The sequence below is a fragment of the Brienomyrus brachyistius genome, chromosome 6, assembly GCF_023856365.1.
Source record: "Brienomyrus brachyistius isolate T26 chromosome 6, BBRACH_0.4, whole genome shotgun sequence".
In the NCBI taxonomy this organism is placed as follows: Eukaryota; Metazoa; Chordata; class Actinopteri; order Osteoglossiformes; family Mormyridae; genus Brienomyrus; species Brienomyrus brachyistius.
In genome coordinates, this window is record NC_064538.1 from 13394812 (window position 1) to 13416167 (window position 21356).

General features: G+C 49.7%; 1 protein-coding gene across 7 annotated transcripts in view; it reads left to right on the plus strand.

Annotated features, from left to right (window-relative positions):
- The first annotated feature begins 2989 nt into the window (after positions 1–2989).
- tmcc1a (transmembrane and coiled-coil domain family 1a) overlaps positions 2990–21356 on the plus strand; it is a 41074-nt gene continuing 22707 nt past the window's right edge. Inside the window, exons 1-3 of one of the 7 annotated variants that reach the window (XM_049018186.1) lie at positions 2990–3070; positions 7784–7827; positions 9027–9781. In XM_049018186.1, the coding sequence (XP_048874143.1) occupies positions 9233–9781 (549 nt within the window). In that variant the 5' untranslated portion in view covers positions 2990–3070; positions 7784–7827; positions 9027–9232. The other 6 variants (XM_049018190.1, XM_049018191.1, XM_049018189.1 and 3 more) reach the window with 6 other exon arrangements.

Consider the following 21356-nt stretch of genomic DNA (forward strand, 5'->3'; position numbering starts at 1 on the left):
CCACTTCACCTACGGGAGCTTATCGATAAATCCTTCTAAGGAGTCGGATCGCATAGTAATGTGGCCGCTGATGTGATATAAAATGTAGAAATTAGCTGGATTTCGAATTTTCATGGTCTGGGCAGATTTTTTGAAGTTCCCGTTTACGTTTCGGGGAACTACCCAGTTAATTATGAAGTTCAGGGAAAGTCATCTTATGAGAAGCAGAGCAAGAAAAGCTCTTTTATCAGTCTGCACAGCATATAGGCCTAAGTAAGCAGACCTGGACTATTTTGCGAGTGACATCGTTAACAACGAGGTTGAGATTTATTCTGCTTCCTGTTACAGTCAAACATGTTTCTGTTTCGAAAATCGCTTTCGTTAATCATGTCATTGCACGTTTGAAATATTTTGCTACCCAGAGACCGTAAGACAAAACTATTTTTTTCTCGGTATAGGTTTATAGGTTATTAAACGTAAAACATTTCATTATACTTACTAGCCCCCTTTTCCAGTTTATTTACTACACTACAATCCGATATAATTATTTATAATTAGAAAGCACATCAGTATTAGTCTATTTCGGAAATAACCCACAATGGTGTATAAGGTACAAGTATCCTTTGTAAAATTCAGAAACCTGTGAAATCATTGTTTACCATATGTAAACAATACGTTTAATACGTAAGGTTAGTAAGGTAAGAATACGGCCCAATTGTTTTTCACCAGGAACGGGACGTTACTATAGTTAAGCAATTTGCCGCACATTGAGGTTGGTCCGCGTCAAGCGACGTGCTGTATTCCTGTACTACTCGGCTATCAAACAAATATCCATCCATCCATCCATTTTCTGTACCCGCTTGTCCTATTCGGGGTCGCGGGGGTCCGGAGCCTATCGCGGAAGCTACGGGCGCAAGGCAGGGAATAACCTAGTATGGGGCGCCAACCCATCGCACACTCCGCTATGATGAAAATTTCATTTCAGAAATACATTCAGCTATTATTTTCACTATTTTCCAAGCAGTTAATTTTACAATAGGGCCACCTGGAGGTAAAAATCCAATTATGGCCAATGTGAACTGCATACGACGTCCCTCGATCTTCTTTTAAATGATTTGTTGTTATTGCTGGCTCATTCAAGTTATCCATTTAGACAGTTTTGTGAACACGTTGAAATTAAGACTAAATTGATTATCTAGATATTTTTTAATGAGCTGTGCAATATGAAAATGTGTTTTTTTTATATGAAAAAAAGAATTAATGTTAACGTGGGAATTACGTGCTGAGAGGTCTAGGAGCGAAGGGTTTTACTATTTCTAGGGCTGCTGCTCCCTCTAGTGTTAAACATTTGAACAGTGGAATCCTAGACTATGTTTAAATCTGTTTTGGCGTGCAATAAACGTTTCCTTTTCCAGATTAAATGATTCAGTAAAATACCCCAGATATTCTAAGTAAAAGTGACTAAGAGTTGCTTGGAATCATAGTCTTGTCAAATGGACCTTAAAAGGTACATTTACTTACAGCTAAAGGGACAACTGTTAGACTCTTGAGGGTACAGTCCCAATGACAAGTAATTGTACCTTCAAAGGTAAAAATTAGTACTTTTTTCTTGACAGTGTAGTTCTGATACTGAACACAAGTTGATTACTTCTTTAAGTCCCAGATTCCTCCATATGACACCTTGATTCCACATTATAGACACTATTAACAATTATTATTAAACAACACATTATTTGCATGATCACTACTTTAGCACAATTTGTTACCTTAATTTTTGGTTAAAAGCAAAATAATAATAAAAAAAAACTACACAAGTAACAAACGCACCATGCATTAAACATTTGTCCAATTGCGTTGTAGACTTGTTGCCGTTTGTCCTTATCTGCCTGGTAACTCGCTCTCACTTTTCAGTTCATTTGTCTATTCGTGTCAGCGGCGGACAGATAAATCTCAAGTACACCGTGAGAAAAAACTGTTTGTACCTTTGCTTGTCATTTTGGCTATAGCCCAATGTAGAGTCTGCTATTTGTACCTTTAGCTGTAGGTAAGTGTACCTTTTACTTTAATGTAGGGTACAGAAATGGACTCTGAGGGACATCCTCAAGGTACAAACAAGGTACATAAATTTCTATGGGTAAATCCCTAATCCCAACAATGACATCCTTAACCTTAGTCTTTTGGCATTTTTTTTTTGTTTTTTGATTGCAATAAAAAATTTTATAAAATTGAATTTTCCCTTCTGGGCACCAAAAAATGGTCCCCAAAACATTACAATAACAGATTTTTATCAGATTGTGGAGACATTTGGTCCCCACAACGTAATGTATACCTGGACCACACAAAACACACACACACAAACATAAATCCTTGGTATATAGAATGATTCATAACAGGTTTGTGTACTTTGGCTGGGTTACATTTAAGGTACCGTCAGCAAACATAAATTATCATGATTTGATGGATCAAATAAAAAAATACAATAAGGCAGCAATGGAACTGAAAACCTATGAAAGTCTTTGCTGAAAAATGTCACTAAAATGTTTAATTCACAAATACACAGAGAAGAATTGAAACCATATGTTCACAAGCACAGACAGTTTCCATGATTACACCGGGATGCAGATTAAGTAGGCCTACATAGGCAGCAGTAAAAGATTTAATTGCAGTGCGTTCAAAAGAGTATTTCACTGCTTTAAAAAAAAAAACTCTAAAATATTGCTATCAAGAATTCACAGACAAAACAATAGAATAGGCTCCATTTTTTAGAAAATAATAATTTGCCACCAATATTATTTAGGTGATGAGTAGGTGATAGTCAGGTAGCTTAACTTTAATATTGTTTGTTCATGAACACTTATTACAATCTTTAAAAAAATTATTGGCGTCACGAAAGCACCGAACCAATAGAAACACGACATATTAGCAATTTCCGTTTACGCGCGCGACTATTCCGGCCTAGTTTCATGCCCGAAGTTACGCCCATGAAGGTCAGCCCCTCCTCGCGTCTAACGTAAGCACGTCCTATGGCGTCATCGTGGGAGTGCTCCATCAGACGATATGACCACTCTTCGGCACAGTCTACGGCGCTTCTGTAAGTGTTTATTTTAAAAAAAAAAGAACGCCAGGTTTTCACTAACGCACGTGAAGTAAACACGTAGCTCACTCTCTCTTTGCGTAGTTTATATGGAAGCCGGTTGCCAGTGTCGGATTTATATGTGTAACGTAGCCGGTTTTATAAGTGTGGGCGCCACCTTGCTATCGAGCTAGCGTGTTAGAAATCACGGGCTCAACTTGTACGCGTGTGTCTCGGCCAGTGCTATGCACATAGTTCAACATAATAAAAAGGAAGATTCATGTGAGCTGGCATTTCCCACGGAAGCCTTTCATATTATGGGCGCTGATTGCATCTCGGGTTTAAGCTGTCAGTTGATGTAATATCTGTGTTAGGAAAGATGCTGTGTCCTGTGCGTATTGCCACGGCCAGTATCCCCCCCCCCTCAGAAGAGACGGTACACGTTGGACTCTATTCAGTGTGCGCTGAATTAGACATTGTAACTGTGAAATGATGAATTAAGCACGGAAAACGGCCAAAGACTGCCGGCGCGATCCTCTGTGCAAATGACAATGAGCACTGCGAACAAGGCTGCCTTGTTTTTCATTTTGTTACGTGCCTCTTATTACAAAATACAATGACAACGCTGTTTGGGCTCCTGGCAGTACATTTTTATCGTGTTATCGATCACTGCACGTTTTTTTATTCAATAAAAAATAAAAGGAGTTGGCATATGCCTTCGAACCGAAAACGATCGACCTTGCTGGCAAAGACCAGCCGATTCAACTGAATGCTCGATACTGAGGTGTGTATAATACGTGCTTTTTTAACTTCGGAAAAGGAGGAATCAAGTTTTGCGATTAATGAAGAAGACTGAGAGCGTGACAGGTGTGTTTTAGATTATGATCTAGTTGCCTTTTCGGGCGCTAAGTTTATCAGTGTGCTTCATTTCACAGTACAGAAACAAGCCGGGTGTCACTCGGCAGCTTGTGTCTTGAACGTCAGTTAATTTGTGTTATCAAAAAAGTACCTGCGTGGGTTTAAAACACTTTTTCTTGCACATTTGCATTTGAGGACATACATATGGAAACACTTAGTACAGCATGTGCTTGTGGAACAGGGACGATGAACCGTCTAAATTTTGCCTGTAAGTTGCTTATCTTGTATGAATATATAACTCATACTTTAGGTAATAAACTACATCCTGCAAATTTTACAGACGTAGTGCAAATATTTGCATTTCGTAGAGAAATGGTTGTCGACATGGTATTTCTGGAAATTCTTAAGCAATGTAACAAAAATAAGCTTCTTGCGATTTAGCAACTCGTGTCCGTTTCAGGTACCCGGTGATTGAGGGCACATTTCGGCGGTTTTGAGTAGCATGCCTTAAATTATTTACCGTTTCATTGATATGAAATGAGTAATACTTCCTGCAGTAATGGTGAGACCGGAGTAAAGCAGGTTCTCTTTGTGCTCTATGCTTGCTCTTGGGTTCTCAGGCTGTCTGTGCTCCACGTTCGTTGCCTCACTTCACTGTCGGCATGTGGTGTTGCGTCATTGACTCTGTTTGTTGTTCGACGGGTGTGTTAATTGCCTGTGGGTCTGCACTTCCTGGGCCGCCCTTGTGTTTCTGAAGGTCCACCCCCGCCTGGGACCCTATGCCCCTTTGGTCCCATGGTCCCTAGTCTGTTTCTGTGATAATGGCCGCCTTGCGCCTACAGCCGTCCTGACTCATTCCTTTGAGGTGAGTGAGTTTATCAGACTCTTAACAAGTCTGTTGTCTGGAGGTGGGAGAGTTAGCTGAGTCTGTCTGCTGTCCGTTGTTTTTGTTATTATTTTTTTTCCGGAATTGGCATCATTCTCAAGTGAGTAGGAGAGAGAAGAGCCCCGGCACTTAGACCACTGAAATATTACTTAAGGCTGTTTCATCCTTTAGACACCACTCTCATGAAATGCAGGCCTCCTGGAATAGGAATCAAATGGTGGTGGGAAGCAGTGCTGCTCTCTTGCCTGGGGTTTGTGCGTCTCCATTCGAAATCGGGGAAGGCATCCTTGTCCTCCCAGCTATCTTACCCACAGCTGCATCACCACATAATTGCGTGTCCAGCTGCTGAAGGTACTGAAGGCTGTCCTTTTCCCCGATGTTCTTTGTGCAGCGTGTTTTTAAAGCAAACAGCTTTGTATTCTTTTCAGCTGTGCAGACAAGAATCCCTTTGAAGATACAAACCAATGTTAACTCTTGGGTTCAGTGTAGCAAACAGTAATCATTTACTGTATGGGCTCGCTTTGTATCTATTCTATATGACTTGGTCACATTAGAGGATTTTAGTTCTAAAGTGTAAGCCAGCACTGGTTTTGTTCCTGAAGCATTTTTTGGCACCTGCGTTAGTGTGTGAGTGTGGAGATTTCAGGTCCAGAGAGTTGGTTGAAACAAAATCTTGGTCTGGATTTGTACTCTCTGGACCTGGAATCTCCACCTCTGCTTACAGAGGGAGCCCCCCAGGAATGAGGTTTGCATGGTGCTGCTGTAGTAGCAGGGGGCTCCTCCTGCCAGCTGCTGCCAGAGCCCTGGATGCTGCCAGATGTTGGCCTCATCTCTCCCAAACATGGCATCAGTTGTCAAGGCAACCGGCCATCACCTTCACCTATACGATGTCACTATGGGCTAGTGTGCAGATTAGGATCCTTGTGCCGGGATTCAGAGTGGAAGATTACTGGCTTTTATTGCGGTGACTCGGTAGCTGAGTGGAGGTTTCGTTACCATGTGACTCGTCCCGTCTGACCGCCAAAGCAGGAAGTGCATCTTTGTGTGTGAGGATTCCCAAAGGCTCAGGCCGTCAAGTGTAGCATCCAGCACAGTCAACAGTCAAACCAAGCAGGAGTTTAACTATTTGTCCCATGGGCAACTAATACAAAAAAACCTGTTTTTAAATCTACTTTGGTCTGGCCATTGTTGTGCAGTTAAGCCTAAAAAGACACCTGGGAATTCTCATTTTCCCCATTCAAGTCCTTTAACTGCAGGTGATTCGTAAATAGAGCACAGTGCGACTGCTAAGCACGCGTGTGTGTCAAGCGAGAGGCGTCCGCATGCTGTTGGCTCCGCCCCCCATGCGTACTCATGGGATGAATGATGCAGAGGTCCATGGCTTCGTAGATGGTGTCCGTAGCGCCCTCAGAGCCCGCCATGGTCTTGTCCCTTTTTTTAAAGTGCACTGGTTCAGGGTGCGAGTTCCGGGTCATGAAAACGCGCCACGTTGCTGTTGGAGGTAGAAGTCCTCCGTCACCCCGTCTCGGGTGTTGGCCATGAGGGTGTCTCTCTCGGCAGCGCAGGTGAGCGAAGTTCCTCCGGTGGGGTTTATTTTGGTCTGGCTTGTGCCTCTTCTGGTAGGGGGGCTTGAGGGGAGGAAGCACGGCGGAGAGAGGAGAGTCTGAGTTTGCTGACTCTGCAGCCCTTACCGATGTCATTGGCTCTCGTCCACAGGAGGAAACTAGGTTAAATGAGCATTATTGTGGCAACCTGGTAGCACAAGGACTGCTTGTCTGTGTCCTTGTGCTCGATCTAAAGAGGTATGTGTAGCGTCAGAGGGAGCAGGCTTCTGTGTGCCGGGACTGATAGACGGTAAACAAGCTGCCCAGGAGGCCCGGATTTAGTCCGTCACACCGCAGGAACTCTGTGCGTTTTTCAGTTCTCTATAGGCATAGATAAGTGATTTCTGAGAGATCCGGTTCTGGAAAGGAATCTATCAGCATTCTCCACGAAAAGCTGGAAGTGTGTTTACAGAAAGCAGGTGAGGTGTCAGACCAGTTTGACAGGGGAATTTCTCTGAAATATTTGTGCCCCTCCCAGTTTGGTTAAATTTTATTGAAATATCAGCCATGTGTGCTTGTGTGTATGTCTATATTATGAATATAATGTAATAGGTATTGTCAGTTTCATTGTTTAATGTAGGTTTTGAGAAGAGGGTGTGGTAACTATGTACTTCCTTCTGGGGGGGGGTGGTGCTGGTTAAATATTAACCCATTGCTGTTTCCGCTTCCTTTCATCAAAAGTGAGTTCCTTTTCTGTGAACCTCGCATGATCTCGATTGCTGTGGTTTTCTGAAGCCCAAAAGCATCTTTTGAGAAGAGACTCCCGCCCAAATTGTTGTTCTTGCTAAACTGAAGTTCTTGCCCAACTGCTTTCCCCTTTAGCATCGTACAGGGTGTTCTGGGTGGGGAAAGCTTTCGAAAGCTAACTGCATCTCTGGGAATTATGAGTGCGCTTCTACGAACAGGTGTGTTCCTCAGTCACGGGGTGTTACTGGCATGACACCGAGGCAGATCAGCCCCTCAGGGAGGCTGGTGCTTTTATCTGGGGGCGGTAACAAGCCAGGATGAAAAGGTCTCAGACGGGGTGTGAAAAGCCACGTCGTGTCCAATGTTTGGGTTCTGTTGGGGGGGAGCAGGATTGCCCTTGTTTCTGTGTGTTATAAAGTACGTATGAAATGTGGGGAGGCAGTGAGTGGAGGAATTATTGTGGGAAGGAAGAGGAGCAGGAGGAGGCCGACATCCTGGTGGAGCAGGTGGGTCTCTGGAATCAGTCTGAACGTGTCACATGGTCACCAGCCAGTTAAAGTGGATGCGGGTTATTGACCAGTGACAGATGGGCGGCTTTACCAGAGTTGGCCCCCTTGCTCTGCGTCCAGTGGGTGAAGCTAAAGGCACGCTGATGCTGACACACTCGCTAACCCCAACCCTTCTTCCTGTGTGCAGGTGACCGCTCGCAGTGAGTCCAGCCGGGCCCAGTGAGGCCGATGGTAGGTGCCATTTCCCTCTTCTCTCTACTTAAGGACTCCCCCGTGCCCCCCACCCGGACCCCGCTTTGCACCCCATAATATTCCACTGACCCCCCCCCCCCCCTTGACAGGCTTGACTAATCTCCATCACTCACGGTCGGGATTGGTTTTGTTAAGCCTTAGGGCTGCTGCGATCACATCACAATGTAATCGTGATTATATGGCGCTTGCACCATACAGCACAAGTCTCATAAATATCCTGATCTGCCTACCAAACTGCGGGTGCGAGTAAACGACCATAACGTACCGAATTGCCGGCGTCCGCACAAATGTTTCACCTGTCATCTGAAGCCCTGGTGGTTATTGCTCATGCGCCAAATAATCACGATTATATCGCAACGTGATCGCGGCAGCCCCAGTTAGCGTCATGCTTTTACCCTCCCCGGTGAGCCGTCGCAGTCATTTCTGATGCACACACTTGCAACTCGCTGATCACACCTCGAGCTGCGAGGGCGTGTTAAAGAGAAAAAAGCGACACATTTCCATGCCTGTGAGACTCTGATCATATCACAGTCGGGGCTGGTCCCATCCTCCATGTCAGAGAATCAGAAAAAGCCAGGCAGTCACAACACTGAATGTTCTGGTAGTGCAGAGTGCACAAAGCAGTGGTGGTATCTCTGCTGCCCCCTGCAGGAGGGAGTACTTGCTTGAATTCTGCATCCTTGGGCAGAGGGCCAGATCCCATGACCTCCCTTTGCTATATCTGTCTTTGAGCTGTCTGTCCAGTCCCCACCCTCCCCCACTCCCCGATAAGCCCAAAATAAGAATTTCCTGTTTTAATTTCACAGTCCCTAAGCCTTAAGAAGGCTTAGAAGAGAAGAAAGCATTTTGTTGTAGGAAGCACGGGGCTTAATCGACGGGAGTAAAAGCTTTGAAGGGATGCGCCGGAAGCTATTTGACTGTCTCCACACCGTTCATTCGATTTCCATTTAAAAGCTGGTTCTGTAGCTGGTGTTGGGTTCTGTGTGATGTGCTTCATACTGCTGGTGGCCTCAGTGGGGGACGGGAAGGTCCGGGTGAAGTTTAAAGCAGCTTTGTTCAGTCAGGGCTGAAACATACACGTCAGACAGCTGAACCGAAGGAGTGTGGTGCCCCTTTGCTGCTGTCACCCTTCATGCATCATCACCTGTCATGACTCCTTGTATCTCCTCTTGTGTCAGACCAGCATACCTTTGGGCCGGTCTGCCTCCGCATGCACCCCCACGTCCTCCATCTGAATGCCAGCGCACGCCTCTCACCCTCCCCCTAGAGGCTGTACCCATAACCCTGCTGCCAGCCCTGCCCCTCAGCCCACCCCCTCCCCTCCCTGCTCCATGTGACTCCGGCGACGAGACCAACCCCAGGGCGCCCCCCCCCTCCCCCCCCGATGGATCACAGTAGTAGCGAGCAGGATCATGAGGAGCCGGATCTGGGAGGAGCTCGGCAAGCGGCGGCGGGCCGGAGGGCGTCGGCTCCCGAGTGGCGGGTGACACACGGCGCCCTGGGGAATGTCGGTGTGCTGGGCCTCGGCCTCAAACAGCTCTTCCAACAGCAGCGCCGCCGCCCATCTGCCACGCCCCTCGGCTCTGGTCCAGAGCCCCCTGAGCCGGGTTCGTTTCTCGGGGAGCCGCCCCCGGGCCCGGCTGACACTGACCCCCCCGCCCCCTCCGCAGCTCTGAGCCGCGTGCTGCAGCAGATCCGTGGGGCCCCTGGCATGAAGCGAGGGAGCAGCCTGCAGAGCCGCCGCAGCAAGCCGGCCCCCGGCGAGGCGCCCAGGGGCAGCCCCCAAACCCCTCGGCGCAGCCAGCAGGAGGCGCTGCTGCTGGCCGGCCGACCTCGCTCCTCCTCCACGACTGAGACGCCCAGCAGCCCTGGCCCAGCACCCGCCGATTCGCCACCGGGCGGGGGCCACGTTGGGGCCGATGACGCCGAACGGGTGAGTGCTTGCTTTTCCACCGCCTCTGTCCAGGCGTGATGCAGGTGCCTGACGCTACCTTGACGCGCCCCAGCGATGCTGATCTTTTTATTCATTACCTTTCTGGAGCTTCACGTTTTGCCTCTCAGCTGGCCGAGGGTGTGGCCCCACCCACGGGTGTGTCTGTTTCGCATCAGCTGACCCAGACTCCTCCCCGTAACCCGCATTCCAGTCCAGCCGGGCCTGCGGCTCCATCCCTGTGCTTTGTGGCAGAGCTGCACACTCTGAGCCGTGCCTGTCAGCTGTGATTGCGCAGGGTGGTGACTCTGCCAGTGTGTCTCTGCCAATGTCTTTATCGTTACCGTGGTGTCCTGGCACGCCCGCCATAAGCGTAGACGTCAGTGTGTCGTGTGCTCGCCTGCCTGCGCTCCCTTCCAGCTGGCACCCGCCTGGAGGTGGGAACGTCTCGACCGCCATACGGTCGTGTGGTGATCACCGTGGGGAATGTGCTGCCCCCTGGGGGCAGATGGGTGCGGTCTTCACTCACACACCCACAGCCCAGAGCGCACCGTGCCTTTAACCCTCTGGACTCGACGGCATCGTCGGCGATGCCGCGTATCATTCTCGTCTATTTCAGTTCATAAGTCGCTGAAATCTTATTGTAGAAACATGAAAAAACCGCTGACTGAATCCGTAATCTGTCTTCTCTTCAAAACCGCGATTGTCGGAAGTATTAAAGTTTTTAAAATTAGGTTAAATCTGCAAAAATGTCACCATGTCACCTTTCTTTGTTTTACCTGCACCGGGGGTGTGTAGCGCCGCCCTCACCTGAAGATCGCTATTCGCATTATAAATAGCCGCATTTCCGCATATTCAAATTACATTTGCATGGTAATTAGATGAATAACGCAACGGTGAAACGCGATTCAGATACATCCCCATCAGCACCATAAAAGGGGGGGGGGTGTGGCCAGGTGTGAATGGCTCATGCAGACACATGAAAGCTGCTGCATACTCAATGAAAGGAGCCAGAAATAGTGACATGAGTTTGGATTTTCTTATTTATTTATCCAACTGAATGTTGCAACTACACCATTTAGTCATCTTCATGTAGCCAAGACTTTGGTGATCAGATATCTGGGATCAAAACAAACTTCCACCATTGCTTACTATGTACTTTTATAATGTTTCTGCAAGTGTTCCAAACTGCATTTTGCAATGTCTGTACTTTGATGTCAAATTACAAACTTCACATAAATCATATTTACAAAGTACATTAAAATTGAGTGCAATGCCAAAACAAATATATATATGAGATAATTTATTTGCCATATTGAATGAAATGTGTGACCATGCCCCAGTCAGTGAGAGTGTGCTCCCTGCCCCTAGACCTCAGAAGGTTAAGGACACCAGCTCATGTGTGTGTATGTAACTTGGCGGGCCTGTAAGTAAAGGAGAGACGGTACGTGGCCTGGTCCTGGCCCATTCCGTTTTTGGCGCCCCCTGTCTCTGACAGTGCGCGTGTTTCTGTAGATTGCTGCTTGGTTCACCCCCAACTGGACTAATGGTGCTGAATAGGACCATTCTCAGCCTGACCCACATCTGGGCTGAATAGCGATGGCCTTCCTCTACAAAGCACCTCTGTGAACAGCTCTCTCTCTCTCTCTCTCTCTCTCTCTCTCTCTCTCTTTCTCTGTCATGCTGTCTCTCTCCCTCTCTCTCTCCCTCGGTCTCTCCCCACTCCCCTTTCGCTCTCTCATTTCCTCTCGCTCTCCCACCCTCTCTCCCTTTCCCTCTCGCTCTCCCTCCCCCTGCCACATAGTGGTTGGCACTGCCCCTGGTCCGTCCCCATTCTCACCCAGACCCTCCGCTGACATCGGTGCCCGCCATGGGCCCTTCAGCCCCGCAGATGGGCGCGGGGCGTTGTGGAGCCGGGCCGCGCTGTGTGGTGCGGAGTCACCGTGTGCTGAAGCTCAGTGAGCTGTTCTAGGCACCGATGTGGTGCTCAGCTGCAGTGACCCCATTAAGGGTGGGGAGAGAGCCTGTCCTGTTCAGTGGGCTTTGAGGGTGGCAGCCACGCCTGGGGGGGGGGGCGTCCTCTCCCTCTCACCACACCCTGGCACATGTCTGTCTGCGGTCTGCGAACGAGGGAGGGTTTAACATCAAAGCTCTCCAGGTCTCCAACCATCTCTGGGTCTCGCAGGCACTACCTCCAGGGTTGGGGGTTCGAATTTCACCCCCACACTGCATGAAGGCTGCATGTTCTCCCCGTGTGATGTGGAGTTTCTCCGGGTTCTCTGGGTATTCTGGTTATCTATAAATCGTTCATGGTGTGCGTGTGTGTGTGCGTGTGTGTGCGCGCGCGCGTTTTGTTTGCTTACTTACGGTTAAGTTTGCACACATGAACTCTGGACATTGTCCGGAGAATCAGGGCACTTTTTGGAGTTGCCTATGTCAGACGCGTTCACACCCTAATAGAAATGCTCTGGGTTGCGTTTTTGCACCAGTCACATGACAGAGGCACCTTCAGCACACCGACTTGCTGCCGCTGAATTCTCCTGCTCCATTCACACATGGGAGTCAATTGGATATAACCCAGACTTTGTACTGGAGAGCTTACATGTAACGTCCGGCGCGACTGATTTAGACATTTACGTTCACACGTATAGCCCATCCAGGTAGTGTTTAGAAAAACTCACAGTGGCATTGCATGTCCAAAATATAGTAATGCTGTAGTTAAGATTGGGGTTTTGCCCTTTGAAATGAATGGACAGTCCACGCAAAGCTAGAAATGGAAACCTGTGTGTGTGTGTGCGCGCGCACTGTGGTAGACTGGCATCCCATGCAGGCTAATCCCCTGCTTTGTGCTGCCTGGAATCGGCCCCACCCTCCATGGCCCTGTTCAGGGTAACTGGCTGGGAGATGAATGGAGAACCAGCCAGGAGAACAAGCCGGTTAATGTTTCTGACATTTAGTAAATCTATGTGATATCATATCTGCATAAGGAACCAATTGAGGGCCTGGGGAATTTCTGATGTGTCAGGAGATGGGGGCTCACGTTACCGTGCAGCCTTCAGGGGGTGCGGTCCCGGAGACATGGCCCGGTGGGGGGGTGGGGGGGCTGTGAGAGGGAGGGCTCCCAGGTGTCTGGGGTGCCTGTCTGTCTGCCGGAAAGGAGGGCCGGTAAAACATGTCCGGTCCTGTTTGTGTAGCTTAGCAACCCATCAGTTTTGATTTAGTTTTTTAATTGCTAGTGTGAAGTTGTTAATCCTCCCCCGCTTGCCTCCCCCTCGCTAGGGCCACGTCTCTGCAGCTGCAGCATTTGGGCTTTTGGTGACGGTGTGCAGAGTTGGGTAGGGGGGCATGTCACCGCAGTCTCTCGGAGTGCACAGAGGGCCGGTGAGGCGGCTGGCGGGTTCGGAGAGAAGCTCACACGTGTGACGCAGTGAAAGAGCGCACTGCAGCTCCGGCGGCCTGGCGTCCTCGTGTCGCTAAAAATAGTCTTGTGATGGTTGTAAAGGAGGAGAGCATTGGAGGTCTGTGCTGCTTATCTGCAGCCGCCATCGGAGCTGCTTTCGTCCGCCGAGTCGGTACATTAAGCCGTATCGGCGATTCACAGATGAATATGTAGTGGGGGGGGGGGGGGAAGGGGAGGACGGCGCCCTCTGCTGGAGTGACCTTCCACGCTGAAGCTGGATGCTGCCCCCTCCTTAGCCGCTGTGTCCCGCTGCCCAGGCGGGAGCTGCTGGTCTGGAGGCCCTGCTGCCCTCGGAGACGGGAGCCCCCACGCTCCTGAGCGTGAGCGCTGAGCTCGAAATGCTGTCCCACCTTCTGCTAATCAGCTCTGCAGGGCTCTGCAGCCACCGTGGGCCCCTTCTCATGCCAGCACCTTCCGGAAGGGTCCATTAGCAGAATGGTCGTGTCCTGGCTAAGGGCCGACCCATTCTGGCTCTGCTGTTCGATTTCGGATTAATGGGCTGAGGACTGCATTATGGGGCTGTGTGCCCCCCCCCCCAGCATTATTAATCCAGATAAGCGGCTCTGACCCATTTATACACGGATGTCTCCTCCATTTCTGCTCAGTGGGTGGGGCTATTGAGCAGGCTACTTAATTGATTTACTTAGATTGATTTTTACCAAATGCTGGTGGGTTTCCTGGTACTAAAAACACACATGGTGCTTTTTCCTCCGCCTGTCCACCCACCTTTCTCCGTATCCCGATGCATCTCCAGCTGTTTGGTTTCAGGGTCCCATACATGATACAGCGTCCTGTATCTGATCAGAACCGGGTAGATAATTGGCCCATTGTTGTGACATGACCATTGATATGATTATTGGCAAAAGTTCTACTGAAATGTGCTGTTACTTCACAAGAAATTGAAACACTGTACATATATATTGAAATTACATAAATATTGCTTATTTGTGAAGTGATATAGTATCTTTTATGCTTTAATATGTAGGTTTCCCAGCCTATGTGGCCCAGGATAGACTTTAATCATTTTTACAGTGTTCAGTTCCCCTGAGTGCTCCCTTTGCCATACTTCCTTAAAATCTGATTAGAGTATGGGGCCGTTTCTGCATCTATATGCATCTAGTTTGCATGCTGGGACTAATAGTGGGGCATTGGTCCTTGTTTCAGGTCTGCAGTGTGCAGCCATGGCTCTTAAGCGAGTGCAGACCGCAGCCAGGTGCTCCTTCCGGCAGGACCTCTTGGCGTGCATCCAGGCAGCACGCTGAACCGCTTAGCCGATATTAGCCCCATGTATTTTTGAATCTTGCTGAAGAGGTGGAATGGAGCTGCCATCGAAGTCAGCAGGACGGGGCGTTTAAACGGGGATCATGCATGCAGACGGTAACAGTTCTTAACAGCGCGCAGATCATCCCCTCCGGATTCCTGGTGAAGTATCTCACCCCTGCCGAGCCGCGCAAGATGCTCTTTAGATAACCTCCGTGCTCTTGTTCTGGTGGCCTGAGATGGTCCGCGTGCTTGATGGGGGCCATCTGGAGTAGGGAAGGTGCGTCAGCCGGACGCACTGATGTGGGATCCTCACCGCTGGGTGTGCTTCGGCATGGGCGCTGAAAGCGGGACGCAACCAGCACTCCTTTTGTCGGGGGAGTGTTTGTTAGAGCGCCTGCCCAGCCGCTGCTGGGGGGGTCTAGCCACGGCACTGCTTTGCCAGCAACAAGGTGCCCGTTTATCCTGACCTGCCTCTTCTCATTGCTTTGCTGCATTATTATATAAACAGAACACAGCTTTACGTTCTGTGTGTTTGTGGGTATAAATCTGTTTAGGAAAATATAAATGATTTGTATGCTTTTCTGTCATTACAATTTTCTTAGATGTTTGTGCAGGTGGTCTGGGGCGCATGGGAAGACTGGAAACATTCTCTCCATTGTTAAGTTGCCAGAGTGATTTCTCTTTTATTCTCACCACTGGGGGGTGCACTCACACAAGCCATTGTCTATGCTCGGAATATGTTTCTTAAACTTAGATGTAATTTGTGCGTATCTGGAAAATACACCAACATGTGGGGGGGGTAGCGATTAATTAAAAGTGATCCTGAGTCTTTGGAAAGCTGCTCCATCCGGAGCTGCTGGGTTTAACACAGTGACGAGTCTCTCGTAAAGCAGCCCTGGGACCTGCACCCCTCTCGCTGTAATCAGTTTGTCAACCAAACTGACAGCCAGGCCCCTCCCCCGAGTCCGTAAAGCTGTCTCTGTTCTTTGTGGCACAGAGCAATATGCAAGGTGAAGAGTGAGCAGTGACAGAGGGGGGGGGGGGGGGGTCAGTCTCGTCGCCGTGACGCTGAATCTCTTTGATCAGCGATGTAGCTGCTCGGGAGAGATCAGCAGACCAACAGAGACACAGTAAACTGGGAACGACCGGCATGCCCATGTGAGCCTGCAGTGTCACACGTGCTCTGCAGACCTGACCTGGCGCGACCTTTCATGGCTGTAGCATGTATGTCTGCTCCAGGTGAGCAGGCGATTAACGCACATGCGGTACATCCAGCACCCACGCCCATATTTACTTATTATGTATGGAGTATATCTTTCAGTTGCCTTAGATGTGCTATAGATTTCTGTTTTCCAACCTGGTCTTCAGTGTTCCCCTGACAGTGCACATTTTTGCCCCTCCCAGCTCCCGGTAAAGGAGCAAAAATGTGGACTGTCTGGCAGGGAGCTGGGGAAGAGCAAAGTGCGGACTGTCTGTGAGTCCCTGAGGACCGGGTTGGGAAAAACTGCTGTAAATGTGTGTTGTATTGTTGGATACAGAAGGGCACTCCTAGAGAATGAAAAATGATTGGATCAGAGAGATAACCAATGAGATTGTAGAGGAGGTGGGTTTAAGCGACTAGAGGAGGCAGCACCAAGACATCTGATTAGTTGACCCCGCCTCCCCTAGTTGCTTGGACCCACCTCCTCTATAGTCTGATTGGCTTATCTTACATTTCTGTGTATGAAAAACTGCCATGAGCACCCTGACATACTAGCTGGGTGTTAGATTGCATTAGCTTAATCTCTTTAATGAGTTGAACCTGCAGTTTTATCAGTGCTGTGACCTTGGCTGTCAGCCTTTGCTCATTCTTCCTTTGCGACTGTTCGGGGCAGGACTTGCTAGCTGATGGTCTGTGAGGAGCAGACAAGCCTCTCGATCCAGAATTTAACCTTCAGCCCTCTGCCAAGGTCAGCAAATCCCCCCTTGGCTGTTGCCCTTCCTTACTGCATTATGGTTTCCAAAGAAACGGCTCTGCTGGTTATGTTTTGGGGTCAGAGGTCAGGAGTAAGGTCAGCTGCTGGTAGCGGCCGAGACGTGGCTCCAATCTCGGTGGTCTCTATGTCTTAACGTTGAGTTGCATTTTCCAAGCGTGGATTTTTCAGGAAGCTGTTGCCCTTGCATGTCTGTGAGGAAGGAGAGGCGCATGCTGGGAGCCCGTCAGGGCCCGAGCCCTCCCCAGTTACAGGGGAAGCGCTGATCCACTGCAGCCGCATGTGTGTGCCCCTCCCTGCGTGTCTGTCTCTCAGAAAAGAGAGTAACTCCTGTCCGCCCCCTCAGCCAGAAATCCACTTACCCTTTTCCTCATGGCAGTTCTGTGGTCTCTGGTCGGGCCCTTAATTACGCTTAATCGAGCTATTGATTGAATGAATCTCGTATGTTTTATTAATTTGAAACATTTTAATTAAAGCCACGTGAAACCCAAAAGCCCTTAGGTAAAAAATCCTTTTTCTAATGGTGTAAAATAAAATCTGCAAAAGTAAAAAAAAAAATGACAACACATTTGTAAATTTATGCATTTTTCAGAGAATCAGTGATTGCTTAAAGGACGAACTAATCAAAGGTTTCACAAATGATGAAATATTTCATTAAGAATATAGTTTTTTTTTTTTTTTTTTTTTTGACATGATTAAAATTTCCTCGAGTTACATGCTCTGTTTTGTGATTTGATTAGTTCTTAATTAAAATCTCAGTTTTGGCTGCGAGCTCCTGAGCGGCGTGAACCTGATTGTGTCTTTGGAAAGCTACCCCATCCAGAGCACTGCTCTTACAGCAGGGGGGCGCTTTCCACGTCCCCCACATGGTGCCGCCACTACGCTCAGACTTGCCGCCCCCGCAAACACTTCACTCTGCATCCCCCCTCTAAGTAAGGGCAGCCGGCGTACATGAATAGGGCGCACGTGCGCTGGTGATCGCGGTGACAACGACCGGAGGGCACTTTGAAGAGGCAGTGTCGCCATGGAGACGCAGCGACGAGCCAGTGCCTCTAGATCTTGGAGCCCCACCTCCTTGTGGAGCACGGGGTCTGTCTTGAGGGCTGTAGCCAGTTCAAAGAAGGTCCCCTGGTGATTCCTGGGTCTGCTCTCTCTCCTCCAGGGGCTGGTGGGGGGGCTGTGTATAGCCTCACAGTATGACTGGCCAAACACAAAACACAGGCAGAATCCTGCCCATCCAGACCTCCTGGGGGCACCTGGCCATAAAGTGACTGCATGGCCTGTTTTTTGATAATATACTTGCCTGTTATGTGTGTAGCAGTATTAATTCCAGGCTGGCCGTCAAGTGACACAATACCCACCCGTCCCCCAAGGGCCATTCCCAGGCATCTTCTCCTTCTATTGTCTCGGAATGTCACCCACATCCCATGGGAAGAGATTTGGGCCTCCAGGCGGCCAGGAGAGCTGGGTCAGTCAGATGGGCCTGAGGCCGTGGGTTCAAGGTGACCCTGGCTTCAGAAAGCACTGGGGTCGGGCACCTGGGCCACATGAATTGCTCATGTCTGCTCTGGGTTCTCATGTGGTGGGGAGAGAGCCCCCCCCCCCTTTCATTTTTTTTTCCTGTCCTGTGGTTGCTTTGACAAATGGCAGGAAAATGGTTTGGTGCATGTCCGCTATCTCACAGGGAGGAGGAGGAACCCAGCAGAACAGGAGAAGTAGGGGCGGGGGCAGGATGGGGAGGCCCGTGCTGAGAGGCCCCTCCCCCGTAATGGCCCAGCCTGCCAGTGGCGCTTGGCTGATTGACAGGAAGTCGGAGCGCAGTCTGCCCTGTGTGTGCGTGCTGGGCTGGGTGTGCAGCGGATCTCGGCCGGCTCTCTTCTCTCGCTCCACCCGGGCCTGCAGGCCCTGAAGTCCCTCCAACATGTAGCTATTCCTGCTGGCCCGTGGAGCACCCGGACTCCCCCCCCGCCCCCCCTCCCCGCCCGCAAGCCATAGGCTCACCGTTTCCAGGGCAGGTAAACGCAGACGTGACGAAACCATGGTGCAGAGGTTCAGTCTTCGTAGGCAGTACTCCAAGGTAAGCCCAGCTGACCACCTGCTTGCCTTTGTCATGGGTGCATAGTGTTGTCTCTGGGCAGAGGCGTGTCCCAGGGTCTCACTGTACTCTGCTGTGTGTTCGGGTGTCAGACAGAGGAACCTGCTGGGATGTCTCCGACCGCTTGGCCTCGTAGTGGACCTTTATTTACTTCAAGAGTGATGTCAGCTTGGAGAGGATGAGGTCGGGGCTGAGAGATGAGACTGGAGGGGACGTAGATGGGGGCTGGGCTGGGATAGGACAGAAAAAGGGCTGGGGGTGGAAGTGGATGGGGGAGGACTAGGACCAGGTTAGGGAGACAGGCATGTATAAAGATGCACAAAGCCATGAGGAGCTTCTGGACGGATGAACAAAGCAGTAGGGTCGAGCTGGGAGCCTGGTCATTTCCCAGAGTAAGGTATATAGAAAGGGAGCTCCAGTCTCCATTACATCTTACTATTTTTGTCCTCCTTTTCTCCAGTATCGGTATTGCATGACTGCTGGGTTCGTCAGAGGTGTGAGTAATCCTATGGGCCACGAAACACGCTCAGCAGAGGGCGCTGGCAGTGCCTTAAGAGTGCGTGGTGTGTTTTTATCTGAGTTTGAATAAGTGCTTTGAATAACTGCTTGGCTTATGTCGCGTTTCCTGATCCCAGGAATGCAGATATTGTGGCTGGAAATGCAGCACGATCTATATCAATTTCACAAAGACAGTCAGTGTTCTGTCACAGCCGTTTGTGCAGAAGGCCAGGGCAGCCTGCCGAGTCGCGGAGCTCACCGCTTTAAATTGAAAAGCTCTCAAATTTCATCTTCTTCCACGAGCTATTAATAGTGTGGCCGTCCGAAAGGCGAGAGGGCGTTTGGGGGAATCGCGTCTTTGTGCGTGGCACTGACTCGCACGCTGCCTTTGTCTGTTACCTTTGTCTGTTACCTTTGTCTGTGTAGTGTCTCGTGTGTTTGTCTTATTCTGTTGGGATGACAAGATAAAGTGTCACTTCAGTGAACAGAACAGGATGACGCGCGTCAGCTTCCGTTCACCAGCAACACCTTCGGCAGCCGGCATTGTACCTGTTTGATATAATTCTGGCACAGTATTAGTATAACAGTTACACTTAATATTGTTAATTATATTGTAACGGCAGTTTAAACTGTGGTAATGACAGTTTACACATAAGCTTATTATTAGGCACATGTTCTGTTAGTTTTATTGCAGTTATGTAGTTACTGAAGTTAATATTATAAAAGTGTTAAGGTAAGAGATGAATGAAAGACGGGAATAGTGGTGTATCTGTGAGGGCTACAGCAAGGTGGGCTGGTATCTGTGTGGGGTAGGGGCCTACCCTACTCTCTCATGTGCCTGAGAGACACAGAGTGTTTCCCTGCACGTTCAGTTTTACGAAAGCAAGAGCCACACGCGGTGCTTCTGCGCTGCTGATTGTGAAGGCATCGGGAAGGACAGGCCTCACCTGACCTGGGCAGACGTTATGTGGGGGAATTCACAGAGCAGAATGAGTGAGCATGCAGCCGCTTCATGTCAGGGCACAGTGAGCATGCAGCACAGAAAAGGGTTCCGCAAGCATTCAGTACAGAGAAGGGCACCTCATTGTGTAACGGTGCAGCGAGCGTGCAGCACAGGGAAGGGCCCGGCGAGCGTGCAGCACAGGGAAGGGCCCCGCGAGCGTGCAGCACAGGGAAGGGCCCGGCGAGCGTGCAGCACAGGGAAGGGCCCGGCGAGCGTGCAGCACAGGGAAGGGCCCGGCGAGCGTGCAGCACAGGGAAAGGGCCCGGCGAGCGTGCAGCACAGGGAAAGGGCGCCGCGAGCGCGCAGCACAGGGAAGGGCCCCGCGACCATGCAACACAGGGAAGGGCGCCGCGACCATGCAACACAGGGAAGGGCGCCGCGACCATGCAGCACAAAGGTAACCCCCCAGCCCTGGAAGTGTGAGACAGCAGTACTGCTCGTGGAGTGGCTACAGCTCCTTTGCTACCAGGCACCAGCCCCTGGCAGTTTTGTTTCAGACTCCCTGCTTGAAGCATGTTCACTGAGGAACTGAAATGGTCTTCATATCCAGATCGTGTTGAGGTACTTTCTTGCCACTTCAGTTTCCATCAGAGACGTGACCATTGTTCATAGAGACAAATGTCACCTCTTTCAGAACCAGGGTAACATATATATGTATTTTTTAAACCAGCTCTGACCTGTGTAAAAGCTCTTTTGTCATAATCGTGCATGTTGCTCAAGGCTGCGGTCGGCTTCCTGAAGCACTTTTGGCACCGTATGTTTTCCGATTGCATGCTGTCATGGCGAGTCGTCGCTGGTGGGGGGGGCGCCGTCCCACACATTAACCGTTGTTCGTTTTCTATGGCGGTGCCTGCTAAGGGGCCCATTTAGCTCTCAGCTCGATTCTCAGTGTGGCAGCGTGTTTTATAAGCACTGCACTCTGGATTATTCCCATGCATGCCTGACATTCAGCTGCGTCCCTTTGTCTCTGTAAGCTCCACTCTTAGCCTGGAAGGGCAGTGAGGAAGGCGCCGAATGGGAGGCGGATTCACTGGGCTCTCTGGGGACGGCAGTGAGGGGCTCTTTCTAATGCGGCTGGGATGCTGTACTGCCTTGCCTTGGAGCACTGGGCATCAGTTGGTGTCGAGACGTAGGTACTGCGGGGGGCTTGTTAAAATCCCAGGCTTCATCCCAGCCTAATGAATAGCCCTTGGTTATCTACTGAGCGGTCTGTCTCCAGAGGGTTGTGGGTTTGCCGCTGTGAGAAAGACCCCCGTTTCCGACAGAACCTGCAGCAGTATGTGCAC